This window comes from Rhincodon typus, chromosome 8 (genome assembly GCF_021869965.1).
Source record: "Rhincodon typus isolate 14 chromosome 8, sRhiTyp1.1, whole genome shotgun sequence".
Taxonomy (NCBI): domain Eukaryota; kingdom Metazoa; phylum Chordata; class Chondrichthyes; order Orectolobiformes; family Rhincodontidae; genus Rhincodon; species Rhincodon typus.
Genome location: NC_063339.1, coordinates 74,580,468 through 74,607,584, shown reverse-complemented (window position 1 = coordinate 74,607,584; position 27,117 = coordinate 74,580,468). Strand labels below are relative to the sequence as shown.

Sequence of the window (27,117 nt, the reverse complement as noted above, 5' to 3'; positions counted from 1 at the left end):
CCTCTGAGTCAATGGGTTGAAGGAATAAATTGCCATTGTAGAGACGTAGCAGCATAACACAAGCAGGCATGCTCAATTCTTGCAGAGTAACTTGAAGCCATAAACGTATGAGTCAGAAGTGGCAGATGGCCTATGGTCAACGTTGCCAATGAGCCAGAGTTGATGCCACACACACAGAAAGACACTGGCTCATGCTGGCATGCTTCCTGTAGTTAAATTGCCTAGTTGTACTCAGTGCTAGACTTGAACTATTTTTTTTTTTTTAAATTTATTCACAGCATGTCGCTGTCTACTATTGCCCATTGTCATTTATTGCCCATCCCTAATTGGCCAGAGGCCAGTTAAGAGTCAACCACAGTGATGTGGGTCTGGAGTCACTTGCAGGCACTTTCCTTCCCTAAGTGAACCAGCTGGGTTTCTCCGATGATTGACAATGGGTTCATGGTCATCATTAGGCTCTTAATTTCAGACGTTTATTGAATACACATTCCACCATCTGCCGTGGCAAGATTCAAACCCAGGTTGTTACCTGGGTTTCTGGATTAACAGGCCAGTGGTAACTTCAGCTGGTGCAGAAAAAAGTTCAGAGAGTCCCACTGGGTTTCAGAGCAGAAAGCATTAGTGCAAAATTCAGTCTGAGACATGACTGACTGAAAAGTGCCTCTCTGCATTTAAACAGTGTCTTTCACATCAAAACATCAAGCGCTGGCTCACAGGGTGAGACACATGATCAATGAGAAGGCAGTGAAGATCATTCCTTACCCAAGAGGGCCAGCAGACAGCACCAGTCGTTCTAAGTCTAGACCACTCATCAACACATAGACTCCTTTGTTCAATTCTCCCAAGATATTTGTGGCTGAAATGACAGATATCATGTAGGTATATCAACATCATGTCTTTAAGAAATGGGTTCAGGTCAGTATGGCAGCTATGTATACTGGTGAGGCTGACACTCCCCAATACAGCAACAGACCATGCCTCACCTTTCTTTGTAAAAGATTACATCCCCCTTACAATACTTTGTTTACTAGGAATCCTTTATGCACCGTGTATCTAATCACTGTCAGAAAAGTGTACCTGGTCACTTTCTGCAGCATAGACATTATGGGTGACTGTAACCCTGTCAAGTTGATTTACTCCAGTACTTATTAAAATTCAGGAAGCTGACTGGCTTAAACATTTAACTGCAAACTGGACTGTCTACTGTTGTATGATTCAAAAGCAGCAGGGGGGACAAAGCTGCATTTTTATAATGTTCTGTTGCAAGCATCAAACGGATCCACTTGCACAAGTCTGCCTCACTTACCCTAATATAATTGATAACTGCAGTTTTATTAGCCTGTGCCCAGACTGCAGAAAGGAAGGGGTGGTGAGAGTGTTCAGCTATCTGTTGCATGGTCACAGAGCGAGACATAAAGCATTTATGAAGCAGATTCTTACAATGTCCTCAAGAACACAACCAGTCTAACTAACAAATCAGTATAGAAGGAGGCCATTCTGCCCATCATTCCTGTATAAGACATTCATAAGGGCTACCCAATTAACCCCATTCGTCCCTGCTTCTTACTCTCAGCCTTGCAAAATTTTGCTTTTCCTTTCGAAGTTAGTACTGAATTCACTTGTACCAAATCAGATCCAAGAACTGAACAGTTTAATACCTGGCACTTTGCAGTCTTCAAAGATTAGTTCACACGTGTTTGAGCCTCTCATTCCCAACTTATCCAGTTTCTGAGCCGTACTGAATCCAGGCATGCCCTTAAAAGAGAAACAAGAGGTAAAAAGGGTTACCAACAATAAAGCTTGAGATGGATTGCAGAAAAGGACATCAAATATTACAAATCCTGGCTGCATCACCAATACTCTGAGCCAAACTGGGGAAGAGGGAGACAGAGAGCAGTGGTGGCGGTGGGGGGGGTGAAGGACAGAGAAAAAGAGTGCAGGGGGAAAGAGAGCGAGAGAGTCTGGGGCAAAGAGAGAGAGAGAGACACAGCAAGAAAGACAAAGAGAGGGCAAGGAGGAGGGTGGGAGGGAGCAGGGTAGGATGAGAGGGGAGGGAGCAGGCGCGGGGGTGTGAGGAATAAGGGACAGGGGGCGACGGGGGAAGGGGGCAGGAGAGAGCGCGAAAGAGAGAGAGAGAGAGCAAGAGAGACAGAGAGAGGAGGAGGGGAGCGAGGGGGAGAATGGAGAGAGGGAGGAGGAGGAGAGAGAACAGGGGAGAGGGAGGGGAACGGCAGAGGTATGTATTGGGACTTGCAGGATACTGACAAGGGAGGTGAGGGAGTGTGAGAACAAGAGGGACCCTATTATAATTGTGGGAGGGAACAGAAGGAATGAGGGCAGAATTGCGAGAAAGGAATCAGACACAGCTTAGGGCCTTGTAAAGCATGGTAGAGGGGAATCCTCAGTGGGAGGAGAAAGGTGGCAGGTGGCATCATCAGAACAGATATGACAGACAGAGAAATTGGGAGAATAGTATGGTGTCCTTAAAGGTAGTAGGGCGCTAGGATGTATAGTCGAGGGAGCTGTGGGGGTTTGCAGCAGATATTGGTGGCCAGCCTATTCCCAGAAATGGAAACATAGACGTCGAGGAAGGGAAGAAAGGAGTCAGAGGTGAACCAGGTGAAGGTGAGGAAAGGATGGAAACTGGAAGCAAAACTGATTAATTTTTCCAACTCCGGACAAGAAGAGGGCAGAAGCACCAACAATGTCATCAACATACTGGAGAAAGAGTTGTGGGCGGGGGCCGGACTAGGACTGGAACAAGGAATGTTCCACGTACCCCACAAAGAGACAGGTGTAACTGAGTACACCTGGTTACCTATGGCCACCCCTTTGATCTGGAGAAAGTGACAGGAGTTAAAAGAGTAGCTGTTCAGGGTGAGGACAAGGCAGAGGAGAGCACCCTGAGCCAATGGGGTGGATGGGGACAGCTCAGGCCTTTTTTCCAGGAAGGAACAGAGAGCCCCAGGGCCCTCCTGATGGGGGATGGACACAGAGAGACTGCATGTCCAAGGTGACAAGGAGTCAGCTGCTGTCTGTAAACCGTAAGCTCTGAAACTGACACAGAGTCGTGGATGTAAGTGAGAAGGGACTGGACAAGAGGAGGGAGAAAAGACACTAGGCAGGACAAAATAGGTTTAGTGAGATAATAACAGGTGAAACGAGGATCTGGCCAGACATCCTATTGGTTGATTATTGGTAAGAAGGTAGACATTGGCAGATATTCTTGGCAGGGAATTGAAAGATCTACTTCCTGAGCTTACAACAGCTTCAAAGTAGAAAAACGCAGTTATTTTGGGGATAGTCTACACCATATCTTTTTGTATATAAAACCATTGTTTCCATCTCACCCAGCTCCAAGCTCCATTCACAGACACCCCCACCTCTCCAAGCTTCATACACAGACCTCCTGATTACTGCTTCCAATCCAAGCTCCATACACACAGACCCAATTACTGCTCCCAGCCACCAGACCCCATCCCACACCACAACTCCACCCCACCCCCACCCCCACCCCTCGATTACCGTGAGCTTCACACACAACGACACCTGATCACCACTCCCAGCCATGAACTCTTATAGGCTAATGCCTGATCACTTTGTCAAGATTCACGCCAAGTTCATGTCAACATTTCAGATATATAGTTGGCTAAGCTGATGCAGCCCTGAGCCAACCTCCTCAATTACTGAGTGTAGCGAGAAAGTCAATGTCATTTACAAATGCCTGATGCGCTATATAAAGTCCCCAAACAGACACTACAGTGCAGAACGTTACCTTCTCCACAATGAATGCGGTGATACCACGGGACGCTGGCTTGGCATTAATGTCCGTTTTGCCGTAAACAATGAGGACGTCAGCGTCAGGCCCATTGGTAATCCAGAACTTGTTGCCATTGAGAATGTAGTAATCACCTTACAGAAAAAGGAAACACAAGTCTCAGTCAGCAAAACACCCTGATTAATGGAATTAGATTAAGGACAAAAGATCAAATCACTTCCTATCACTAGGAACCTGTGCTGTTCAAATTTAAACAGTCAGCAACTACAGGGGAAAAAGTTGGACAGGGGATGGGGGTTCCCATGCACTTCCCCAAACAGGGATCAGACTTGCAATTGCAGAAGGTAATCCAGTGCTACATTAAATGGAACATTTGCCACACCAGCCAAGTTTTTTGACATTCTGAAGGTTGCTGGCACGATGCAGGACTCATTCGGCATCTTGCTGCAAAGCAAGATCCAGCTAGAAACTGCTTTGAAATGTGCTTTTCCGGCTGAAACTTACTTTGTAGCAGTTAGTTTTGGAGGACAGCCTGCGGTGGGCTGCGAATCCAAAGTCGGTCATAAGGTGCAGTACTTAGTATAATAACCAGAAGTTGTTTCCCCAGAAACCAAACTGTTTGCAGTCAGGAGTAAGGCTGAATCAAGGAAGATAACCTGTTTTTTTGGGAACAGGCACACAGCCAGCAAAAATCATCAAAGGAAAAGTAGGACAGGATACGAAGAGGTTATATTTAGTTTCAAGTTAAGCACGACAACTATTCAAAGTGGGGCAATGTCACTTTCGTTATTTTACATCATTGTGCAAATGTAGGTGGCACCAATTGGATTGTGTAACTCTGATCCCAGCTGTTGATCTGTGCTGTCTGCCTTACTGGAATGGAATAATTTTAATGATTCGAATCCAAGTATTGCCTTGTTGAATGATCTGGGGAGAGATTAAGATACATGCACATTGAGGAGCTCCAGTTCAGGTCAAGAGCGAGATTCTCTTACCCCCTTGGTTGCACTACTGCACTAGTAGATACAGGCAGTACAAACCAATTCCCATATAAAAACATTCAAGTCATTTACAAGTAATAGCACCAGTGAAGCTGAGAAAGCACCCACCCTTGGTAGACTCAAATCCCCTAACAGTTAGCAATTTAACGCCTCCGGTCCAGTGACCCATCCTCAGAACTTCTGAGGAAGGGTCACCGGACCCAAAATGTTAACTCTGTTTTTTCCTTCACAGATGCTGCCAGACCCGCTGAGCTTTTCCAGCAACTTTGCTTTTGTTCCTGATTTACAGCATCCACAGTTCTTTCATTTTTTATCAATTTAATGCTATTGTATAGGAAGATTTACATCACAAACTTGGGCTCAACTGGAGGCAAGTAAAATGTGTCCAAGTTTTGTTTCGCAAGGGAATCTCTCAACTAAATAGAGACAACTTTGGTCTCAGTAGTTTGGGGTATATTCCAATCCAGATTCCAAAGGAAAACTGAAGTCCTAAGTCACAGTCCTGCTGTGCCATTCATTCTACAAACCTTTCTTCTCCGCCTTTAATTTCATTGCGACGACATCCGACCCTGCATTTGGCTCACTCATTGCAAGAGCCCCTATATGTTCACCACTGATTAACTGAAAAGAGAGAAAACCAATTAAATAGAAGGAAATCAATTTCACAGTCAAACAGTGCATAGTTTCCCAGCTTTGTGGAATACCTAAGCATGCCCCAAGCTTCCTGTTCTGAGGAAGGGTCACTTGAACTTGAAACATTAACCCTGATTTCTCCCCACAGATGCCGCCAGACCTGCTGAACTCTTCCAACAATTTCTATTTTTGTTTCTAAGCTTCCAAGCGTTGCTTGCCATTTTAATCCAGCACCTTGCTCCTATTCTCAAGTCTCAGTGCTCAGCCTGCTGAAGTGTTCCGGTGAAGTTTGACACGTTTGGGGAACAGCGCTTTATCTTCTGGACTCAGCATTGATTGCAGCAACTTCAGACCATGAACCCAATCCAACAATTCTGAGTCTGTTTTGTGTTTTGCCACATGTCAGTCTGGATCTGGTTTTCCACGTTATTGTCTCCGTCCGAAAACATTCATCATTCTGCTGTTCATACTCAATCTGGACAAATACTTTGTTCCTTGCCTATAACCATCACCACGCCCTTTGCCATTCGTTCCATGACATCTTTGTCATTTAATCTCTCCCACCCTTGTTCCAATCCCAGACTTTCCCTTTTGTCCTTTCATATGCTTTGTGCCAATCACATTAACAACCTCCTTCAGTTCCAAAATGGAGTTTTAGTCAGATTCATTCTAAAGCATTTATTGTTTCTCTCTCCCCAGATGCTGCCAAACCTGGATAATTCCCAGTGTTTTCTGTTTCTATTTCAGACTCCCACATGCTTTTACTGTAGTTTTTCTAATGCAAGAAAATGCTTTTTAAGAACTCTTCTACCTTGTTATTTCCCTTAGATTTTAACTTAGCTGCTCCTGTTACCTTATTTTAATTGAACTGAATGCAGTGTGTAAGAATTTGAGGCCAGCCAGGCCCACAGCCAAAAACCGTTTATATTACAAAAACAGAAATTACTGGAGAACTTCAGCTGGTCTGGCAGCATCTGTGGGGAGAGAAAGCAGAGTTCAAGTTTCGAGTCCAGAGATCCATCTTCAGAACTTTATAGTATTTAGGTTATAATGTCAGCCTCACATCATCTCAGTGATAATAGGTGGTGTCCAGGTCAGGTATGCTTTATTAGACTATTAAGACTAATGATGTATACACATTTATAAAAGACAAAGTTTGTGCTTTTAATAAGCTGTAATCAGCATCCAGCATACCAAGAGCCCCTTACAACAGAGAAAACAGGAGAAGTAGGCCATTCAGTCCTTCAGGTCTGCTTTGCCACTCTACATGATCGTGGCTGATCATCCAACTCAGTCCCCTCTTCCTGCTTTCTCCCCAAACCCTTTCATCCCTTTAAGAACTTTATCTAATCAATATCCGAGTGTGGCTGAAATCCGGAAATAAATGTAGGTGCCTTCGAATGACTCATCTGAGCCTTTCACGTAGGACAGCAGTTGAACTAATAAAGTAGAATGCTCACATAGTTGTCCTAAATTCAGAATTTTTAACTCAATGATGATGGAAAATGTTTTTTTTCAGCACACACTGAGACAAAAGCAGTAGCACTGTCAGTTCATGGAGACAAGAGGGAGTACTGAGGGCCTGTAGCTAGAAATTTGATGTTCTGAAGTCTCCAACCTTGTCAGATATGGCAAAGTCATGCAGTGCGGCTTAACCTTTCGAAAGCATGCACTGTAAAGCTGACAACGTAACTCAGATCTCTTAGCTATTTGTGCCACTATATATGCTTTTGGTCCAGTATCTATATTCTAACTGGATTCTCAATAGTTCTGGTGTCTTTTAATGCCAGATTATCTCTCTAAAGTTTTCATTTAGGTTCATCAGCGAGCAAGGAATTCACAGTTATTGAGCATGTTCCAATAATTCAACTCAAGGATGACTGGAGCTTTGTGTCACTTAGTGCTATACCTTTGGTAAGTATTTCTGCTTCTGCTCTTCATTCCCATTCCTCACCAGCTGATTGACACACAGGTTGGAATGTGCTCCGTAACTGAGGGCGATGGCAGCAGACGCACGGCTTATTTCCTCCATAACCAGGACATGATCCAAGTATCCACCGCCTGCCCCGCCATACTCCACTGTAAAAGGTACCATACAGCCAGTTGAATAAGATCAGCAAGTTCATCACAATAGCAACCAAACCCTGCATTGCCCACTAGAGGCAAACAGGGCAATTACACACAGTACTGTTGAGAATGAGAATATGCCACCATGTAGGAGTGATTCAGGCAAAATGACTTGTTTCACCTCAAATATTTTTATGCTAAGCACGTGTGAAAGAAAGGATAATAAAGGGCTGATAGGGCAAGACGAGAAGAAAGATGCATGGAGGCTCACGTGTTACACAAACATAGGATTGATCAATTGTGGGACCTCTTTGTGTTCTAAATTCTATGTAACTAGAACAGTAACACATCATCATCAGATATTCAACAATCTCCTGCAATAACCAGTGTGCATCTTTCTGCTAATGCCAAATTAAACACGTGCAAGCCCGCCCGTTAAGTAAACACCTTCAAACAAATGTAAATAGGCACTCCAGCTGAATCCACACACACACAATTGTACAAAACATGGCATGGAGAATATAACAGTTTGCATGCAATACATATACACTAGCAAAACACATTCATTCGTGAATCCACGCACGCAACACTTTTCCCAAAGATGTTCGATAGCATTGTGTATTGAAGTATAAAAGTATCACTTTAGAAATATCAGCCAAAATTCTGTGATAAAGGTTCAGAACATCAGAGGCTCAAGCTGAGCTACAGAACTTGAGCACACAAATCCAGGCTTGCACACTCCAATGCAGCATTGACAGAGTACTGTACGGTCAGAGGTGGATTAAATAGGATATAGGACAAAAAAGCAGCCATTCCACCCAACCAATTCACGCCAGTGGCAAAAAAGTTAAATCTTTCCACAAGGCCATGAAAGATCTCATAGTAATATTGCAAAGAACAAACTCCTCCCCTGCAAACGTGGTCAATAATTATTCCTCAACCAGCACCAGAGTAGATGATCTGGTTAACAGCTCATTTGCTGGCTGAGAGAGCTTATATTTGTAAACTAGTTGGTAAATATGTCTGTCTATCTTATAACAATCATCTTATATTTTTAGAGCATAGTGGCACTAAAGTATTTTGGGATAATACAAAGGCTTTCCTTCAAAGCTACAGCAAGAACATGGAAAATAGATGGTACTATTACACTCTAATTTAAAAAAAAACTGGCCCATATCTGCTAAACATCGTCACCTCACCAGCCCAATGTACTCATTCTCGAGCTTGCACATTTTTTTTTATTATGAAGTCCCTCAAGCAGTGCAGTCAGTCCAACGCAATGATTTACAACAAAGGACTGGATTTTAGGTGCCCCATCCCCATTTTAATTGGAAGGACGACTCATACTAGGTGCCCAGACGACCACCTTCCTACCTGCCCTGTACTTACTCCTGTAATGCAAAATTGGGAGCCTGCCCATCATGTATACTTTAAAATCAACCTGTTCAGACACACCGATGTGACTCGAATCAGACTTTCTGGCCAAGAAATAGGGGCATTATCACTTTGCCACAAAAGCAAGCCTGTCACATGCAAGAAAATGATTAAGGACCAAATGAACTGGTTAGGACCTAATTTGACCTTGATAATACACTGCCCGTGCTCTGATATAGCTGTCCCATTTCGGAATGGGCAGCCTATTTTCGTTTCAAAGGCACAGGGAAATTGGACCGCATTTTGGGGGAGGAAAGAGGAGAGTGGCAGTTGCATTTTGCACATCAGGGCACCCTCCCTGAAGACAGTACCCTCCTTGTCTTTCAGCACCTTGTTTTCTAAAGCCGATGCCCGTAACCCTCTAAACCCTTCTCGCACAGCACTTCCAACTTACCCTAGTCCAGCATTTTCACAGCAAAAAAAAAACATATTTCAACAGTCACCTTTAATTGACAGTAAAAAACAGGCCACATTATTCTCAAATATTACAGATAGATGGCCACAGTACGAAATCGTTATGATTAAATAGAATTGATCAAATCTTCTCAAAGCATTTCTCATGACTAATTCATTTTGGCACACATCAGCTATTTTGTCCCAGACAAATGGCCAACTAATCTATTCTAATGGTGGTTATTTATCTGCGGAGAGATAAATGTCCAGGTCAGACATTCAAATTATGCTATGGGATCTGTAACACACCATGAAACAGTCAGAGGTGACCTTTAATGCAACAACTTATTCGAAGGAGTCGTCTTAACAATGTAGTATTCCATCAGTGTGACACTAAAGTCTCAGGCAGAATTGAGTGCAGAGGTCCTTCGGTGATATTAGGTGTCTAGAGCCACATCACTGTCACTGGATCAAAGTCATCAGATCCTTTCCTATCAGCACTATTAGTGTAACATGCTCCATGGACAGTAAAGGTTCAAGAAGGTGGCTCACCACTATTTTCTCAAGGGCTTGGGGGAGGAACAATAAATGCCATTGACACAGAAATCCCACAAAATAATAAAAAGTTAGAAGCGTATTCTGTAGACAGTCTAAACTTAGACAGCATAACCTTAGAAGTAGGAGCTAGAATAGGCCAGTTGGTCCTTCAAACCTGCTCTGACATTCAGCAACCTAATGGCTCACTTTCTAGCTCAACTTCCTGCAAAACCCCACATTCTCCGAGGACATGACCTTTGTTTGATTGTCACTGCAAGACAAAGCAAAGCAGACAAATGCTGAGGCTGTCAAAAAACTCACCTGGTGCAGTGATCCCGAGAACTCCGAGATTACCAAGCTGCTTCCAGAACTCCTAAATACCAAAGAGGCGACATGATGGTAAAGTAAATCAATGGGAACAGTGTCATTAAATCCAAACTGTGTCACACGCCAGTGCCTAAATCACTCTTGTACAAGATGCGTAAATGTGGGCAAGCATGGGAAATCATGCATAGGAAGTAACTCCAAAACGTAGCAGTTACAGTAGGCCATATTATTAATTGCCTAGCAACAAGGATCAAGCTGCAGCTTATTACGAGCTAAGCAAAAGACTTACATTTTCTCTTCACTGTTTCATGTGATGTGGGTGTTGTTGGCAGGGTCGGCATTTGTTGCCTATCCTTAATTGCTCTTGAACTAAGCGACTTGCTGGGCTATTTCAGAGGGCAATTTGGAGTCGGCCACGTCACTGTGGGACTGGAATCACATGCAGACTAGGCTAGGGCAGCAGATTTCCTTCCCTAAAGGGCACAGTGAACCAGACAATTGCTAGTTTCATGGTCAACACTGCTGAGGCTAGATTCTAGAAATGTTTTCTTTAATTTAAGTTCCACATTGGTGGGTTGTGAACCATGACCCTCAGGCATAAAATGGCGTTCTGGATTACTACTCCAGTGACATTATCACTATGGCACTAACTTCTCATGATTATTGCACAGAATAACGAAAAGGTAGGAGCAATGGGCCCTAACTGAAGGCTTCAGATGGTGTATGCACAGAACAACAGATCGTGAGTTACAAAATGCTATTTAATCAAGCAGTTGAATTTGGTGGTGAGGAGGCATGAAGAAAGAGAGGAGGACACTTTCAGGAAACAAGTCCAGCTGGGTCAGTCCTTAAACCGTAGAACAAACAAGAACGACACAGCCTTTGTAAGAGAAAGGGAGTGGTCTCTTCATACAATAGGAAGTACTGAGAGAAAAAGGTGCTTTGATAAACTGGGAAAGGAGAAGTGGTGGAGTCCAAGGAAGTGAAGGCTAAGACATAGGCAAAGCTAATGTAATCCAGTGGACTTGCAATCAGAATGTTGGGCTAACGGTCTAGGCATATGGGTTTGAATCCTACCAAGGCAAATCTGAATTCAATGAAAATCTCAAATTAAAAAGCTAGCCTAAGGGTGATTGTGTAACTACTACTGATTGTCATAAAACCATACCTGGTTCATTAATGTCATTTGGAGAAGGAAATCTGGCATCCTTATCTGGTCTGACCTACATGTGATGACAGACCCACAGCACTGAGGTCAAATATTAACTAGGGATGGGCAATAAATGCTGGTCTGGTCACCAAGACCCACGCCCCCATAAACTAAGTAAACTAAAAGGCAGCCTCCATTAAACAGGTCAGTCAGGCAGGCAGGCAGAAGGGAGGAAGAAGTGCCTGAATCGAGTGGGAAGAAGGAAGTGAAGATCATATTCATGGATTTCAACATAGTGAGGTAATTGGAAGGTGCAGAACATGTTAGGCTACATAGTTGGGCATGAGAAAAGAGAGGTTGTTAGGACCAGTGATCATACGAAAGTACTAGCTGAATAAAGAAACATAAAAGTTTAAAGTGGTATACAAGAAAAGACCCTTAATATCGTGTCAAGGAGTGAGCTATGCATTTACCAAAGATACAGGAGCAACATTTCACATCTTGAGGGGAAGATTGACATTTGGCACAATGGGAGGAACTTGGATTCTTTTGGAACCTGGCTTTCGTAAAGGAAAGAAAAATTGTTTGGCTTGAGCATGGGATAACAATGAGGTCAGGATGGGTGATGTGTGCGTGTGCGCATGGTGCGGTGTGTGCGTGTGGTGCGTGTGGAAGGGAGGGAATGTGCTTGTGTGCAGTGGTAATGTCCCTACTTCTGCACCAGGTGGCCGGGGTTCAAGTTCCACCTATTCCAGATATGTGCTTTAACATGTCTGAGCAGGTTGATTAACATACCTATAAACTGACAAAAAAAATGTTGAGCCAAAGCAAAGAGAGATGGCGGCAGGTTATTAGCCTTCCAATGACAGGTATTTCTGCTATAACGCGTGTCTCATTAGCGTTAATTGGCTGTAACACGACTGATGAATAGTGGACACTGTTTGGATAACGCGAACTTTCTACTGTACAGGTATAGCAATTTTCAACAGTGATTTCCCTGAAACGCGATTTTCTATAGTGCGAGATCACACGAACGCAACTACAAAGACAGCACATGAAGGAAAAGAGATCTAGATATAAGGATTCAGACACTGCAATGTGTAGTGCAGAGGATATTGAGCGTCAAGAGCCTGTAATCTAAAAGAAGTTGCTGAATGTATAATAATCATCAGCAAAAAATATGCATATATTTGGAATATGAGAGCAGACCGTTAATGACAGGAAGGAAAGCTGGGGGAAATCAGCGCCCTGGGGACCTACTGAATTAATGGAAAGTGAGGCAAAGGATAAGCTTTTCATTGCAGCTGATTTTTTAATTGCACCAGATAGACAGGAAGTGTGATTGCAATTACCTTCGGCTGTGAGGTAACTTGTTGCAAAGTGCTTGCCATCAAAGCTACTAAATGCTCTAGAAATATTGAAGGCACTGACAGATGATTCATAAACGTGTTCAAGTAAATAGTCCCAGAGGTGCACTACAAGCTCAATGACCGTGCTAGAAATCACATTAGTAATCAGAAACAAAATCCTTAAAATGATCAGCATTCTGACAGTCAACAGTAGTTTCCAAAGCCTCAGAAAGAACCAATGAAAGTCCAGAAACACAAGTATTTCTGTAGCCTTACACATGAATCAGGAAGATATGTTGCATTTTGTTGCTTCCCTGTCAGTGTCAAGGCTGTCACTGAACAGTTGCTAAGCACCGAAAGGAAAGGATGAACAGTCTGTGGTTGTGGTCCACGTCAGTATTAATGTCATAGGCAGACAGAGTCATATGGTCCTGCAGTCAGAATTTGGGGAGACAGTGAGGGAATTTGCAAGTGGAACCCTGAAGCAGTAAGGTCTGGATTATACCATGTGAAAGTGAGTACGGAAATAGGAGGATAGAGCAGATGAATTATTGCCGGAGAAACGGTGCAGCAGAGGAAGGGCTTTAGATTCTTGGGACACTGGGGTCAGCTCATGGGGAGATGGGACTTGTAAAGGCCAGATGTAAGTTGCACCTAAACAGGGCCAGAACCAATTTCCTTCTGAGATAATTTACCAGTGCAGTTGGGGAGGTTTAAACACATTTTACAGGGCTGTGGGAACCAACAGGCAACACAAAAGAAGGAATTCAAGGTGCAAAGAACACTGGGAGAAATAGACAGCACTAAAATAGCAAATAGTGAGTTCAGCTTTCAGAGGGAAAATAAGTAAGTAGAGAAGCTAATGAAATGTTAGCCTTTACTGTGAGAGCAATTCAATACAAAAGTAGGGAGGCCATGCTTCAGTTATACAGGCATTAGTGAGACCATATTTTGAGCTCTGTCTGCAATATTGACCATCTTATTTAAGGAAGGATCCAAATGTGTTTGAAGTAGTTCAGATTGGTTTCCTGTACTTATACCTAGAATGGGTGGGTTCTCTTATGAGGAAAGATTGGATAGGTTAGGCTTATATCCAATAGAGTTCAGAAGAGCTATCAGTGACCTAATTGAAATATATGAAATTCCAAAGTGTTTTGACAAGCTGGATGTAGAAAGGGTTTTTACTCTTGTGGGTTTAAACTGATAAAGAGGAATGTTTAAGGTATATTGCCTGCAATTAAGGTCAATAGACCACAAGGACCAGATGAGATGTATCCAAGGATACTGAAGGAAAGTAGAGTGGAAACTGCAGAGGCACTGGCCATAATTTTCCAATTTTCCCTAGAGTATCTCAGGACACCCAGGTGCCAGAGGACTGCAGAACTTTAAATGTTATACCTCAAGGTGTAAGGACAAGCCCAGTAAATACAAACCAGTTAGTTTCACTTTAGAGGTGGGAGAAGCTTTTAGAAAACAAAATTAATAGCCACTTGTGCCAATGTGGGTTGATTAAGGAATGTCAGTATGGATTTGTTAAGGGAGATCAGGTCTAACTAACTGGCTTGGCTCTTCAGTGAGGAAAGAAACAGGATTGGTGAGGATAATGCTGTTGACCTGGTGCACATGGACTTCAAATTGGGATCTGATAAAGTGCCACACACAACAGACTTGAGAGAAAAATTAGAAGTCATACAATAAAAGGCACAATTGCAAAATTAGATTAGAGACAGGAAAGCCATCATAGTGGTGAATGATTGTTTTTCAGGACTGGAAGAAGGTTTATACTGAAGTTTCCCAAGGATTAGGGCCCCTGCTCTTTCAGTGTTAATGGGTGAATGGCACATTAATGAGCTAGACCTTAGTGTACAGGACACAATTTCCAAACTTACTGGATGATAATGAACTTGGAAATGTTGTGAACCATAAGAGGATAGTGTAGAAGATTAAAAAGAACAAAGACAGGTTAATGGAATGAGTGGTCATGGGAGGAAAGTAGTCAATGCAGAGGAGAGCTGTAACAAATTTCAAGGTGACTTTAATAAAATTGTAGAATGGACACATAATTGGCAAATAAATTCCAAAATAGGCAAGTACAAGGTAATACCTTCTCTAGAAAAATAAAACAGCAATATATTGCTTGAAATTAACAATCTACATAGGAAAAAGGAGCAAAGGTATCAAAAGATTACAAATAGAAATGCTGGGACATTGTGATGTAGACATAACAAAAGCAAACCTAGCAAGAGAGTCTATCGTTAGAGAGATAGAATTGAAAATTAGAGAAGTAGTGTTAAGTTTGTGCCTTGGTCTGAATACATTATAGAGTACTGTATGCAGTTCTTGACTCCATATTACAAAGAAGACACAGGGGCATTAGCGAAGATGCAAAGAAGATTTACCAGGACGATACCAGAACCTTGCATTTATACTAACAAGAAAAGGGTGTATGGGCTAGCTCTCTTTTCTCTTGAAAACAAAAGGGTTAAGTCGACCTAATAGAGGTCTTTAAAATTATGAAAAGTGTGGACAAGTGTGGCAGGCAGTGAGTGTTTCCTATTGTGGACAAGAGCAAAACCAGAGGCCATCAATGTGAGCTGGACATCAGCAAATTCCAGCAGGGAATTCAGAACAACTTCTTAACCCCGGGAGTGATGAGAATGCAGAATTCACTACCACTGGCAGTATATTTGAGGTAAGTAGTACAGATTTATGCAGGGTGTTTGATAAGGAAACAAGGGAGAGGGAAACAGAGTGTTGGTGAGAGTCAGCTGAGGAAAGATGGTTCAGGGTTCACTTTCAGAATACCGCATACAAATCTGGTAGCCCTTCTATAGGAGGGATGTTGTTAAACTTGAGAAAGTGCCGAAAGGATTTATAAGGATGTAGCCAGGACTGGAGGGTTTGAGCTATAGAGAGACTGAATGGGCTGGGGCTTCTTTCCCTGGAGCATCAGAGGCTGAGAGGTGACCTTACAGAGGTTTATAAAATCATAAGGGGAAAAGACAGGGTGAATAGCCAAAGTCCTTTCCCCAGGGTAGGGGAGTCCAAAACCAGACGGCATATGTTTAAGTTAAGACGGGAAAGATTCAAAAAGGACCTGAATGGTAACCTTTTCACGCAGAGGGTGGTGTGCATATGGAGTGTGCTGTGTGCTGGAGGCATCATTCAAAAGGCACCCGGATGGGTACATGAACAGGAAGGGTTGAGAGGGATATGGGCCAAATGCTGGCAAATGGGACTAGGTCAGGATGGGATGTCTGGTCGCTGTGGACAAGTTGAACTGAAGGGTTTGTTTCCATGCTATATGACTCATGGTAAAGCACAAGCATGGACTGGCCATGCTGTATGTTATACGTATTGCTACACGAAGGACATTTAATTTCCTTCATAAATACAATTGTCCAAATGGATTGCTAATACATAATAGGATAAGTCAGAAGCCACATTTTGCAGTCAATGGGAGAGATACCACCAGGGACACTCAGCTCCTGACCTCATTATAGCCTTGGTTCAAACATGGACAAAAGAGCTGAATTCTAGAGATGAGAGTAACACCCCTTGACATCAGGCTACATTTGACAAAGTGTGGCATGAGGGAGCCCCATCAAAACTGGAATCAGTGGGTAGCTGGGGGCAAACTCTCTGCTAGTTGGAATCATACCTGACACATAGGAAGATGGTCGTGGTTGTTGGAGATCAGACATCTCAGCTCCAGGACGTCTCTGCAGGAGTTCCTCAGGGTAGTGTCCTAGGCCCAACCATTTTCAACAATGACCTTCCTTCCATCATAAGGTCAGAAGTGGGGAGGTTTGCCAATGATTGCACAGTGCTTAAGCACCATCGTGACTCCTCAGCTACTGAAGCAATCTGTGCCCAAATGCAACAAGATCTGGACAATATCCAGACTTGTGCTGACAAGTGGCAAGTAACATTCACGCCACACAAATGCCAGGCAACAACCACCACCAATAAGAGACAATCTAACCACCGCCCCATGACATTCAATGGTGTTACCATCACTGAATCTCCCACTATCAACATCCTGGGGGTTACCATTGACCAGAAACTCAATTGGACTCACCACATAAACACAGTGACTACAAGAGCAGGTCAGAAGCTGGGAATACTGTGGCAAGTAACTCACCTCCTGACTCCTCAAACCCTGTCCACTATCTACAAGGCACAAGTCAGGAGTGTGATGGAATACTTCCCACTTGCCTGGATGAGTGCAGCCCCAACAACACTCAAGAAGCTCGACACCATCCAGGATAAAGCTGCCCACTTGATTGGCACCACATCCACAAGCATCCACTCCCTCGAACACCAACACTCAGTAGCAGCAGTATGTACCATCTACAAGATGCACTGCAGAAATTCACCAAAGATCCTCAGACAGCACCTTCCAAACCCACAACCACTTCCATCTAGATGAACAAAGGCAGCAGATACATGGGAACACCACCACCTCCAAGTTCCTTTCCAAGCCACTCACCATGCTGACTTGGGAATATATCGCCGTTCCTTCACTGTCGCTGGGTCAAAATCCTGGAATTCCCTCCCTAAGGGCATTGTGGGTCAACCCACAGCAGGTGGACTGCAGCGGTTCAAAAAGGCAGCTCACCACCACCTTCTCAAGGGCAACTAGGGAGCGGTAACAGCCAGCGATGCCCACATCCCACAAAATGAATTAAAAAACACACAGCAGGTGACAGACAAAAAGGACTAATGATGTAGAAGCAAGTCACCTTTAGCCTCTATTTTAACTTCTAGTTCTGCTCAGTCAATAGGAACTTATATTAGATTACATCAATGTCTTGTGTTAAAAACTCAGATTTAAACAAAGATTTATACAAGACTGCATGAATTCTATGCTGTGCACTTACCTTCAGCTCTGGGAACTCATTCTTCTGGTCAATCTCCTGGGCTCTGGGAGCGAGATGGTCCTTGCAAAATTTCTGAACCATCTGCCGAAGCTAAAGAGCAAAGAAAAGAAACACCATTGGAGTCATTTATGAAATTTAAGGTTACTGGGATAACACAGGGGTAGAGGTTACCTTTAACATGTACAGAGTTCACAAAGAGAAATGTGGCTGGGAGAATCACACTGTATTGAATGGATGAGAAGTATAGCAGACAGGAGTACACAATCCAACACACGCGATCTCCTTTCCCACCTTCACCCAGATGTTTTGTAATAACGAGTGGGGGAAAAAAAGAAAAAATCAGAATCTAATCTTTTTATTAATCTGTCAGGATGAAGGCAGTGACTTTATCGCTACCTTAGCCTGATCTAAACAGGAAGTCAAACAATGGATTTGAAAAGCCTACTTTTCTAAACGGTTCTATATTAGAGCTATCCTGTGATAAAATCCAATTTAATGCATGCCTCCCAAAAGGTGAGAAGTGGCCTCTTTGGAGAGGCTACTGGGGGCAACTAAAGACAATTTGCTTTCTGGGAAGAGGAGGTAATAGAGAACCAAAGCAGGAGTGAATTTTAAATAAACAGCATTAGAAGTGCCAGGTAAAGACCATCCCTAACAAGAGAGAATCTAACCATTTCTACTTGACGTTCATTAGCAGTACCATCACTGAATCCCTTACTATCAACATCCTAGCGGCTTACAATTGTCCAGAAAATGAACTGGACCAGTGATATAATTACTGCGGCTATAGGAGCAGGTCAGAAGTTTGGAATCCTGCAAGTGACTCAGCTCTTGTCTTCCCAGTGCCTGTACCCTACCAACAAAGGACAAATCCATAATGGCAATAAGACACAGAAACGGAAGCAGGGCTTTCAGCCCATTGAGTCAATTCTACTATACAATGAGAACATGAATGATCTAGTAATCCTCAACTCCACTTTGCTGTTTTTCTCCCGCAACCCTTGATTCCTTTTCAAAAATCTATCTCAGCCTTGTACACAGTTAATGATCCAGCCTCCAAGGCCCTCTAGGGTAAAGAATTCCACTAAATTCCATAGATACACTATCTTCTGAGAGATGAAATTCCTCCTCATCTCTTAAACCAGCAACTCCTTATTCTAAGATTATGCCTTCTGGATCCAGATTCTCCCGCAAGGGAAAATAACTTTTCCACATCTGCCCTGTCAGGGAATCTTTTGTTTCAATAACGTTGTCTCTCATTCTTCTAAATTCCAATAAGTAAGGGCCAACCTCTCCTCAAAAAGAAAACAACACAGTCCCTCTATACCTGGTATCAGCCTAGTGAACCTTCTCTGGATTGCCTCCAATGTATATTGTTCCTTAGATAAAATGTCCAAAACTTCACAGTATTCCAGCTGTGTTCTGACTCGTGCCTTGTATAGTTTTAACGAAACCTCCCTACTTTTTCACTCCATTCCCTTTGAAATGAAGGCCAACGTTCCATTTGCTTTCCCTATTACTTGGTGAAGTTGGCTGCTAGCTTTTTGAGATTTATGCACGAGGGCACCCAAATCCCTCTGTTCTGTAGCTTCCTGCAGTCTTTCGCCATTTAAATAATATTCGGATCCTCCATTTTTTCTGCCAAAGTGCATAACCTTACATTTCTGCACGTTATTTTCAAATTTGCCAAGTTTTTGTCCACTCCGTCAACCTAATTATATCTCTCTACAGACAGTGGGTCATCCGCAAACTTGCATATTCACATGCCTCATCCAAATTATAAATAAACATTATAAACAATTGTGGTCCCAGCACTGAACCCTGTGGCACTCTGCTAGTTTTGGCTAACACCTAAAGAACAACTGAGGCTCCAAGAGCTTGTGTTTTCAAGTAAACCTGTTGGACTATAACCTGATGTCGGGTGATTTCTGACCTTGTCCACCCCAGTCCAACACTGGCACTCTACATCCTGAAAACACTCTCTTTATCCCAACTCTCTGTCTTCTATAAAACAAAGAGAAATTGCTAGGAAAACTGAGTAGGTCCGGTAGCATCTGTTGAGAGACAGAAAGCAGAGGTAATGCTTCAGGTCCAGAGATTCTTCTTCAGAACTGAAAGGGTCACCGGACCTAAAACGTTAACTCTGCTTTCTCTCCATAGATGTTTCCAGACCTGCAGAGTTTTCCCAGCAATTTCTGTTTTCTAATTTCCACCATCCATAGTTCTTTCATTTTTCTTTTGTTTCTCCTGTCTTCTATTAGTTAACCAACCCTCTACCCATGCGAATATACAACACCATGGGCTCTTATCTTATTAATTAGCCTAATATGCACTACATTATCAAAATACCTTCTGAAAATTCAGATACATTACAGTCACCGGTTCCCTTTATCTATCCTGCTTATTACCTCCTCCAAGAATTCCAGTAAATGTGTCAGGCACGATTTTCCCTTCATGAAGCCATGCTGACTCTGCTCAATCACATTATGTACTTCCAACAGCTCTAATATTACATCCTTTCTAATAGACGCTAACATTTTCACAATAATACAGATGTTAATTTAATTAGTCTATAGTACCTGCTTTTTGTCTCCCTCCTTTTTTGAATAAAGGTGTTACATTGGCGGTTTTCCAATTCTTTGGAACTTTCCCAGAATCTAAGGGTTCTTTAAAGAATACAACTAGTGTATCCACTACCTTCATCGCTACTTCCTTTAATATCCCAAGATGCATCTCATTAGGTCCAGGGTACTTATCGGTCTTTCGTCCCCACTATTGTCCTTAGAACTTTCCTCTCGTGATTGTTAGTCTATTTATTTCCTCTCCTCCTTTTGACCCTTGATTATTTAGTAATTTTGGAATTTTATTAGAGTCTTCTACGGAGAAGGCTGATGCAAAGTATTTATTCAAGTCCTCTGCCGTTTCCTGGGTCCCCATTATTATTTCCCTGGGCTTGTTCTCCAAGGGCTTTTCTCTTCCTTGTGATATATTTAAGAGATGCTAATCCTATCTGTCTTGATATTATTTGCAAGTTTATCCTCAACCTTTACCCTCAGTCAGGGGTGTGATGGAATACTCCCTCACTTGACTGTACAAGCGCAGCTCCGATACTCAAGAAACTCAACACCATCCAGGACTAGAGACTCCTGAATGCAAAGCAAACCACTCACTGACACAGCTTCTTATTGCTGAGTCAGGTCCCTTTCCCAATCAGCCAACTCACTAGTATTACTGGTCCTGCCATGTCGTCATGGAGCAGGTGAAGGGTGGGGACAAACTTCGTGGTTCAGTCAAAGCAGAGACCTGAGAGAATACTGTGGGAGTGTCCTGTTGGCCAAAGCAGATATTGATGAATGGATCCAGTACCGTCTCCAGTGTGCTAGCACAGCCTTCAGCTGCCTGAACAACAGCATCAGATCCAACACCAAGCTCATGGTTTACAGAGCTGTGGTGGTTCTCAGCCCCCTATATGGCTCTGAGACTTGGACCGTCTACAGCAGACACCTCAAGATGCTGGAGCAGTACCACCAATGCTGCCTGCTCAAGATCCTGCAAATTCGCTGAGAAGAAAGATGCACCACCAGTGTTCTCGACCAGGCCAACATCCCCAGCATTGAGGCACTGACCACCCTTGAGCAGCTGCGATCGGCTGGGCACGTCATCCACATGACTGACACGAGACTCCCCAAGCAGGTGCCCCTACTCCCAGCTCCAAAATGGCAGTCAAGCCCCAGGTAGACAGAGGAAATGCTTCTTGGATATCCTCAAGGCCTCACTGGCGAGATGCGGTATTCTCACAGACACCTGGGAATCACTGGCCCAAGACTGTCTAAAGTGGAGGCCACCATTCGGGAAGGCATTGAGCACCTCAAGACTTGCCGAGAGAAATGAGCAGAAGCCAGGCGAAGACAGTGTAAGGAGCATACTGCCACACCAATGTCCTTCCCACAACCACCACTGCCACAAAGGTAACAGAGCCTGCGGAAGCCACATACAGCCACCTACAGACTCACCCTGAGTGTGGAAGAGAGTCATCCTTGTCTGCAAGGGGCGGCCAGTGATGGTGATGATTATTGTCCTGCAACTCTCCTCGAATCATTGTGTGCTAGCCCTTCTCCAGTTTTAAAGGGAAATTCTGAAGACAGGGCAGGGCAGGGCAGAGGAACGTGCGTCGAAAGGATGGGAGCTTTTACGGTTCCCAAACTGGCTCTGCCGTGTACCCAGTCTGAGCTGTGCTGCCAGCAAGTGATGGACTCCATGAGGAATGGGGGGAGGGGGAGTGTGATATTAAGGGCAATGACAGTAAATCACTGAAGGCCATTCTTACACAGTTCCAAACTGGCGAGCTATAACTTCAGATACTTGGAGCAGGGGGGTGCGGGAAGGCCGAAAGAGCGGGGGGGGGGGGGGGGGGTTGGGGAGGAGGTTGGTGGGGTTTGCAGGAGCCAACTGCATGAGAAAAATATTTAAAATCATAAAATCACAGGACCCACACAGTGTATTTTATGTTTTATATTATGGTTCTTTAAACAAACATGTCCAATTTTTTAAACCCACAGCTTACATGGTGCTGTGAGTGGCGACTTATAAAAACTTTTCACTGTACTCATTTGAGTACATGTGACAATAAAGCTAATTCAAATTCAAATTCATTGAACAAGGCAAGTGCCATGTAAAAGCAGATTCTCATAAGGAGCTATCAGCACAAGCATAGAGGGCATTCTGACATTCAAGGGAATCCACTTGGTCTGCTCACCACAACCAACCAGCCAATGACAACGCGCAAACAGCAGCACACCCACTACCCCTGCAAGTAAAACAGTAAAACCTTTAGCTCTGGACTGTTCTGACAAGCTAATGTTTGCTTATACACTGCCCCCTCTTCAGTCTGCTCTCTTAATCAACAGCCTCACAAAAATGACATTCAGTCCACAAATGATGATGTTAGTTTCAATCGATTCGTTTAACCCCGTCTTAGTTTTTAATCTCCTGAAGCATATCAACGTAACAAACATGTTATTAAAAATTGGGAGTGTTAACACTTCATATCTCGTGATTAGCAACGTCGTCTGTTCCACAGACATTCCATGTCCTTGACTTTGCAAAACCACTGCTAATGTATTCTGGGGGGGCTTGCATCCCTTATCTAAGAAAGTGGCACCTAATTGTTGGCCACTTCATTTCAATATACCTTTAACATTAGACACTACCACCTCGAGCATTACCTAACTCCAGTTACTTTTTTCCTGTAAAACCTGTAGGCACACCCATTAGGGAGACTGGTAAATTCTTGCTGGGTACAGCTTCCTTGCCACCAGTTAACTCACTCAAATGAACAATTGTCATATACAAGAATAGGTTACAATCTATTTGATTGTAAACAGGCATCAAAGTCAAGGGGTTTCCACGTGTAGCAATGAATCACCTGCACTCCTTTCAATTTATGTCCACCGTGTTTGCTGCTCACAGCTCACACTACATTAGTGCCACACATTGCTGGACAATGGTCATCTCAAACAAGAAAGAATCTAACCACGATCCCTTGACATTCAATGTCATTACCATTACTGAATGCCCCACTATCAACATCCTGGAGGCTAACATTGACCAGAAACTGAATTGGACTCGCCACATAAGGCTTCAAGAGCAGGTCACAGGCTGGGAAATCTACAACCTCCTGACTCCCTAAAGCCTGTCCACTATGCATAACGCACAGGTCGGGAATGTGAGGGGGCAATCCTCATTTGTCTGGATGTGTGCAGCTCCGACAAGACTCAAAAAAGCATGTTACCATCCAGCACAAAGCAAGCTGCTGGACTGACACTTTAACCTCTACCTTCAACATTCACTCCCTCCACCAGCAACACACAGTAGCTGCAGCATGTACCACCTACGGGACACACTACAGTAACCCATCAGAATTCCTCTGACAGCACCCTCTAAACCCGCTCCCACTACCATCCAGAAGAACAAGGGCAGCAGCTGTACGGGGACACCATCTGCAAGTTCCCCTCAAAGCCAATCAGCAGCCTAACTTGGAACTACATAATCATTCCTTCAGTCTTTGGGTCAAAAATCACAGAACTCCCCATCCAACACCAAGGACTACAGTCGTTAAGGAAGGAAGGTCATCACTATCACCTACTCAAGGGCAATAAATGCTGGCTTAGCCACAATATCCACATCCCACAAATAAAAATAAACAACGTGGTTTCTGCTACTCTGGAAAACATTTTCCAGAAGGTCCGAGTTCAGCCTGCAAGTACATCCATGAGATCCCAAGTGTTGAACATTTTAATCCTTCATCATACTAACTTCATGACCTCATTGTTTCAACGAAGCTCAAGGGACAGCATATCACTTTATGATTAGACACTTTACAAACTTCTAGACTCAATACAACACAGTTAACAACTTCTGATCACTGTAACTGTTAGCATAGACCATATTAATTATTATTCACACCTCTCCTGATGTCATCTGTTTCTTCTACTTGTCCTGTTACCATCTCCTTTTGGCAGTTCATCTCTTGTGTCCAAAACATAACTTTTTTTTTCCTTTTAATTCTTTCACCCTGTCTCTTTCTCTCTCTCTACCCTTGCTTAGAACCTATTAAGTTTCCAATTAATTTCCATTCCTCTCCAGAATATCATTGAATGAAACATTAACTTGGTTTTGAACACAGTGTGGAGCAGGAGGAACACCGCAGGCCAGGCAGCATCAGAGGAGCAGGAAAGTCGACATTTCGGGTCAGGACCCTCCTTCAGAAATGGGAAGGGGAAAGGGAGCTCAGAAATAAATAGAGAGAGAAGAGGGGTGGGGCTGGGGAAGGTAGGTGGAATGGTGATAGGTGAGTGCAGGTAGGGAGTGGTGGGGATTGGTTAGTGAGGTGGGAGGAGCGGATAGGTGGGAGAGAAGATGGATGGGTTGTGTCAGGTCAAGGAGGCGAGCTATGCCTGCCTCTTCACTGTTACAGTGGCACCATGCCCCACGTCTTCCTCTGCTACAATGATGACTGTCTTGACACTGCCTCGTGCTCCCATATGGAGCTTGAACAATTCATCAACTTCACTAACATCTTTCATCCCAATCTCAAATTCACATGGACCATCTCCGATACCTCCCTCTCCTTCCTGGACCTCTGTCTCCATCTCTGGTGACTGCCTCAAAACTGACACCTATTTCAAAACCACCGACTCCCACAGCTACCTGGACTACACCTCCTCTCACCTACTCTCCTGCAAGAATGCGATCCCTCACTCCCAATTCCTCCACCTCCGCTGCATCTGCTCCCAAGATGGAGCGTTCCACTCCCGGATATCCCAGACGTCCTCCTATTTCATGGACCGCAACATCACGCCTCCAGTGGTCAAAAATAGCCCTCAACTGCATCCCTTGCATTTTCTCCACTTCTGCCCTCAAACCCCTCTCTCCCCCAACAAAAATAAAGACAGAATCCCCCTTGACCTCACATATCACCCCACCAACCACCGTATCCAGCGTATCATTCTCCCCCGCTTCCACCACCTACAATCCGAACCCACAACTAAAGAGCTGTTTCACTCCCCACCCCTATCTGCATTTCGTAGGAACCGCTTTCTCTGTGACTCCCTATCTGCTCTATATTCCCCACTAACCCCACAACCGACACCTTTCCCTGCAACCGTAGGAAGTGCTACACACCTGCCCCTACACCTCCCCCCTCAACTCCATTCAGGACCCAAAGCAAACCTTTCATATCGGCAGGGGGTTCACCCGTACATCCGCCAACTTGGTCTTCTGTATCCGTTGCTCGCGATATGGCATCCTCTGCATCGGTGAGACCAAGCGCAGACTCGGGGACCCTACGCTCTGTACGCAATAATTGACAACAACTTTCGGTCGATAACCATTTTAACTCCCTCTCCCATTCCCTGGGTGACATGTCCATCCTAGGCCTCCTCCAGTGCCACAATGACACCACCCGCAAACTGGAGAAGCAGCACCTCATATTCTGCCTTGGGAGCCTACAGCCCGATGGCCTAAACATGGAATTCACCAGTTTTAAAATCTCCCCACTCCGGCCTCATCCTACGTCCAAACATCCCTATCATCCCTGCCTCCTTGACCTGACACAACCTGGCCATCTTCCTCCCACCTATCCCCCCTACCCTTCTCGCTGACCAATCCCACTCACCTATCACCATTCCACCTACCTTCCCCAGCCCCACCCCTCCTCTCTCTCTATTTATTTCTGAGCTCACTTTCCCCTTCCCATTTCTGAAGGAGGGTCCTGACCTGAAACGTCGACTTTCCTGCTCCTCTGATGCTGCCTGGCCTGCGGTGTTCCTCCAGCTGCACACTGTGTTGCCTCTGACTCCACAGATGTTTCGCCCTCCACAGATGTGGGCAGGCCCACTGAAGAGGTTCCTCTGTTTTTCGCTTTGCTCGAGTTTCGTTGTCACCGCAGTCACCCACTGGCTGGCTAGTGCCAAGATTCTGCTTTGCACAGTCAGCGACCTATCTCCGGGGGTGGGGGGACCTTGTTGCCTGACTCTGCTTGAAGTGTCACTGGGGAGAAGGGGAAGGGGGCAAAACGTTAACTCTGATTTTCCCCTTCACAGATGCTGCCAGGCCTGCTCAGCTTTCCCAGCAACTTCCGGTTTGGTTTCTGCTTGGCTCTTGACTTCCTCGCTGGTTGGCATCACTTCTATCTGTGTTTGGTTGAGCAGGTGCTTGAGTCGATCCTGGTTGCCTCCTGGTTACCTGTGGCTGGTCAGCAGCCTGATACACTGACTGGTTAACTTCTGATAACCAGAGGCAGACTACCTGCTGGTCACCTGCCTCTGGTTAGCTCCTGATTACGTGTCTTTGGTAAACAATTAGACATGTAACTGGTTATCTCCCAGTTACCTGTGGCTGCTTAAGTTCACATAACCAGAGGCAGACTATCTCAGGTTAGCACTGACTAACTAGCTCCTGGTTTACCTGCTTCTGCTCCTCGGTCAACCCGTTAACCACATCGTCGACCGAGAACAGGTTACTCGTGAGCCTGTGACCGGGGCCTGCAGCTCGGAGCCAGGCCTGGCGCCGGCCCAGCGTCAGGAACGAGCCGCCCAGCGCACGGAGAGCAGCCATCGGGGAGCTCGGGTTGGCGACGGCGGGGGGGGAGGGACGGAATTCACCGGCACACATCACCACCAACCCTGCCCCCTCCCCCGGAAACAAGGTGGGGCCGGACCCAGACAGCGGCTGCACTACTTCCTGTCGGACGCTTTGCCTCGCGTCAGAGCCGCCGAACCGGCGACCCCAGCGCGAGCTGCAACCCGCTCCAACCGCCGTCACAAAATCCTCTCGCGTCCCCAGCGCGGAGCTGCGTCTCTCTCTCTCTCCCCCCCCCCCCCACCTCCGCACATCCTCTCGCGTCCCCAGCGCGGAGCTGCGTCTCTCTCTTCCCCCACCTCCGCACATCCTCTCGCGTCCCCAGCGCGGAGCTGCAGCCCGCTCCCTCCCAAACCCCATCTCCGCGTCCCCAGCGCGGAGCTGCAGCCCGCTCCCTCCCAAACCCCATCTCCGCGTCCCCAGC

The 27,117-nt window shown here is 44.7% G+C and overlaps 1 protein-coding gene across 3 annotated transcripts in view; it reads right to left on the bottom strand.

The window, feature by feature from the left end:
- Positions 1-26,888, bottom strand: part of ivd (isovaleryl-CoA dehydrogenase) — a 41,033-nt gene extending 14,145 nt beyond the window's left edge. The window contains exons 1-8 of one of the 3 annotated variants that reach the window (XM_048599756.1): positions 26,520-26,888; positions 17,553-17,642; positions 10,165-10,216; positions 7,322-7,491; positions 5,307-5,400; positions 3,776-3,912; positions 1,659-1,755; positions 763-856 (exon numbers count right to left, since the gene is read on the bottom strand). In XM_048599756.1, coding sequence (XP_048455713.1) covers positions 763-856; positions 1,659-1,755; positions 3,776-3,912; positions 5,307-5,400; positions 7,322-7,491; positions 10,165-10,216; positions 17,553-17,642; positions 26,520-26,726 — 941 coding nt within the window. In that variant the 5' untranslated portion in view covers positions 26,727-26,888. Of the gene's footprint in view, positions 1-762; positions 857-1,658; positions 1,756-3,775; positions 3,913-5,306; positions 5,401-7,321; positions 7,492-10,164; positions 10,217-17,552; positions 17,643-24,017; positions 24,048-25,829 lie in introns of those variants that run through there. The other 2 variants (XM_048599758.1, XM_048599757.1) reach the window with 2 other exon arrangements.
- Positions 26,889-27,117: the final 229 nt, after the last annotated feature.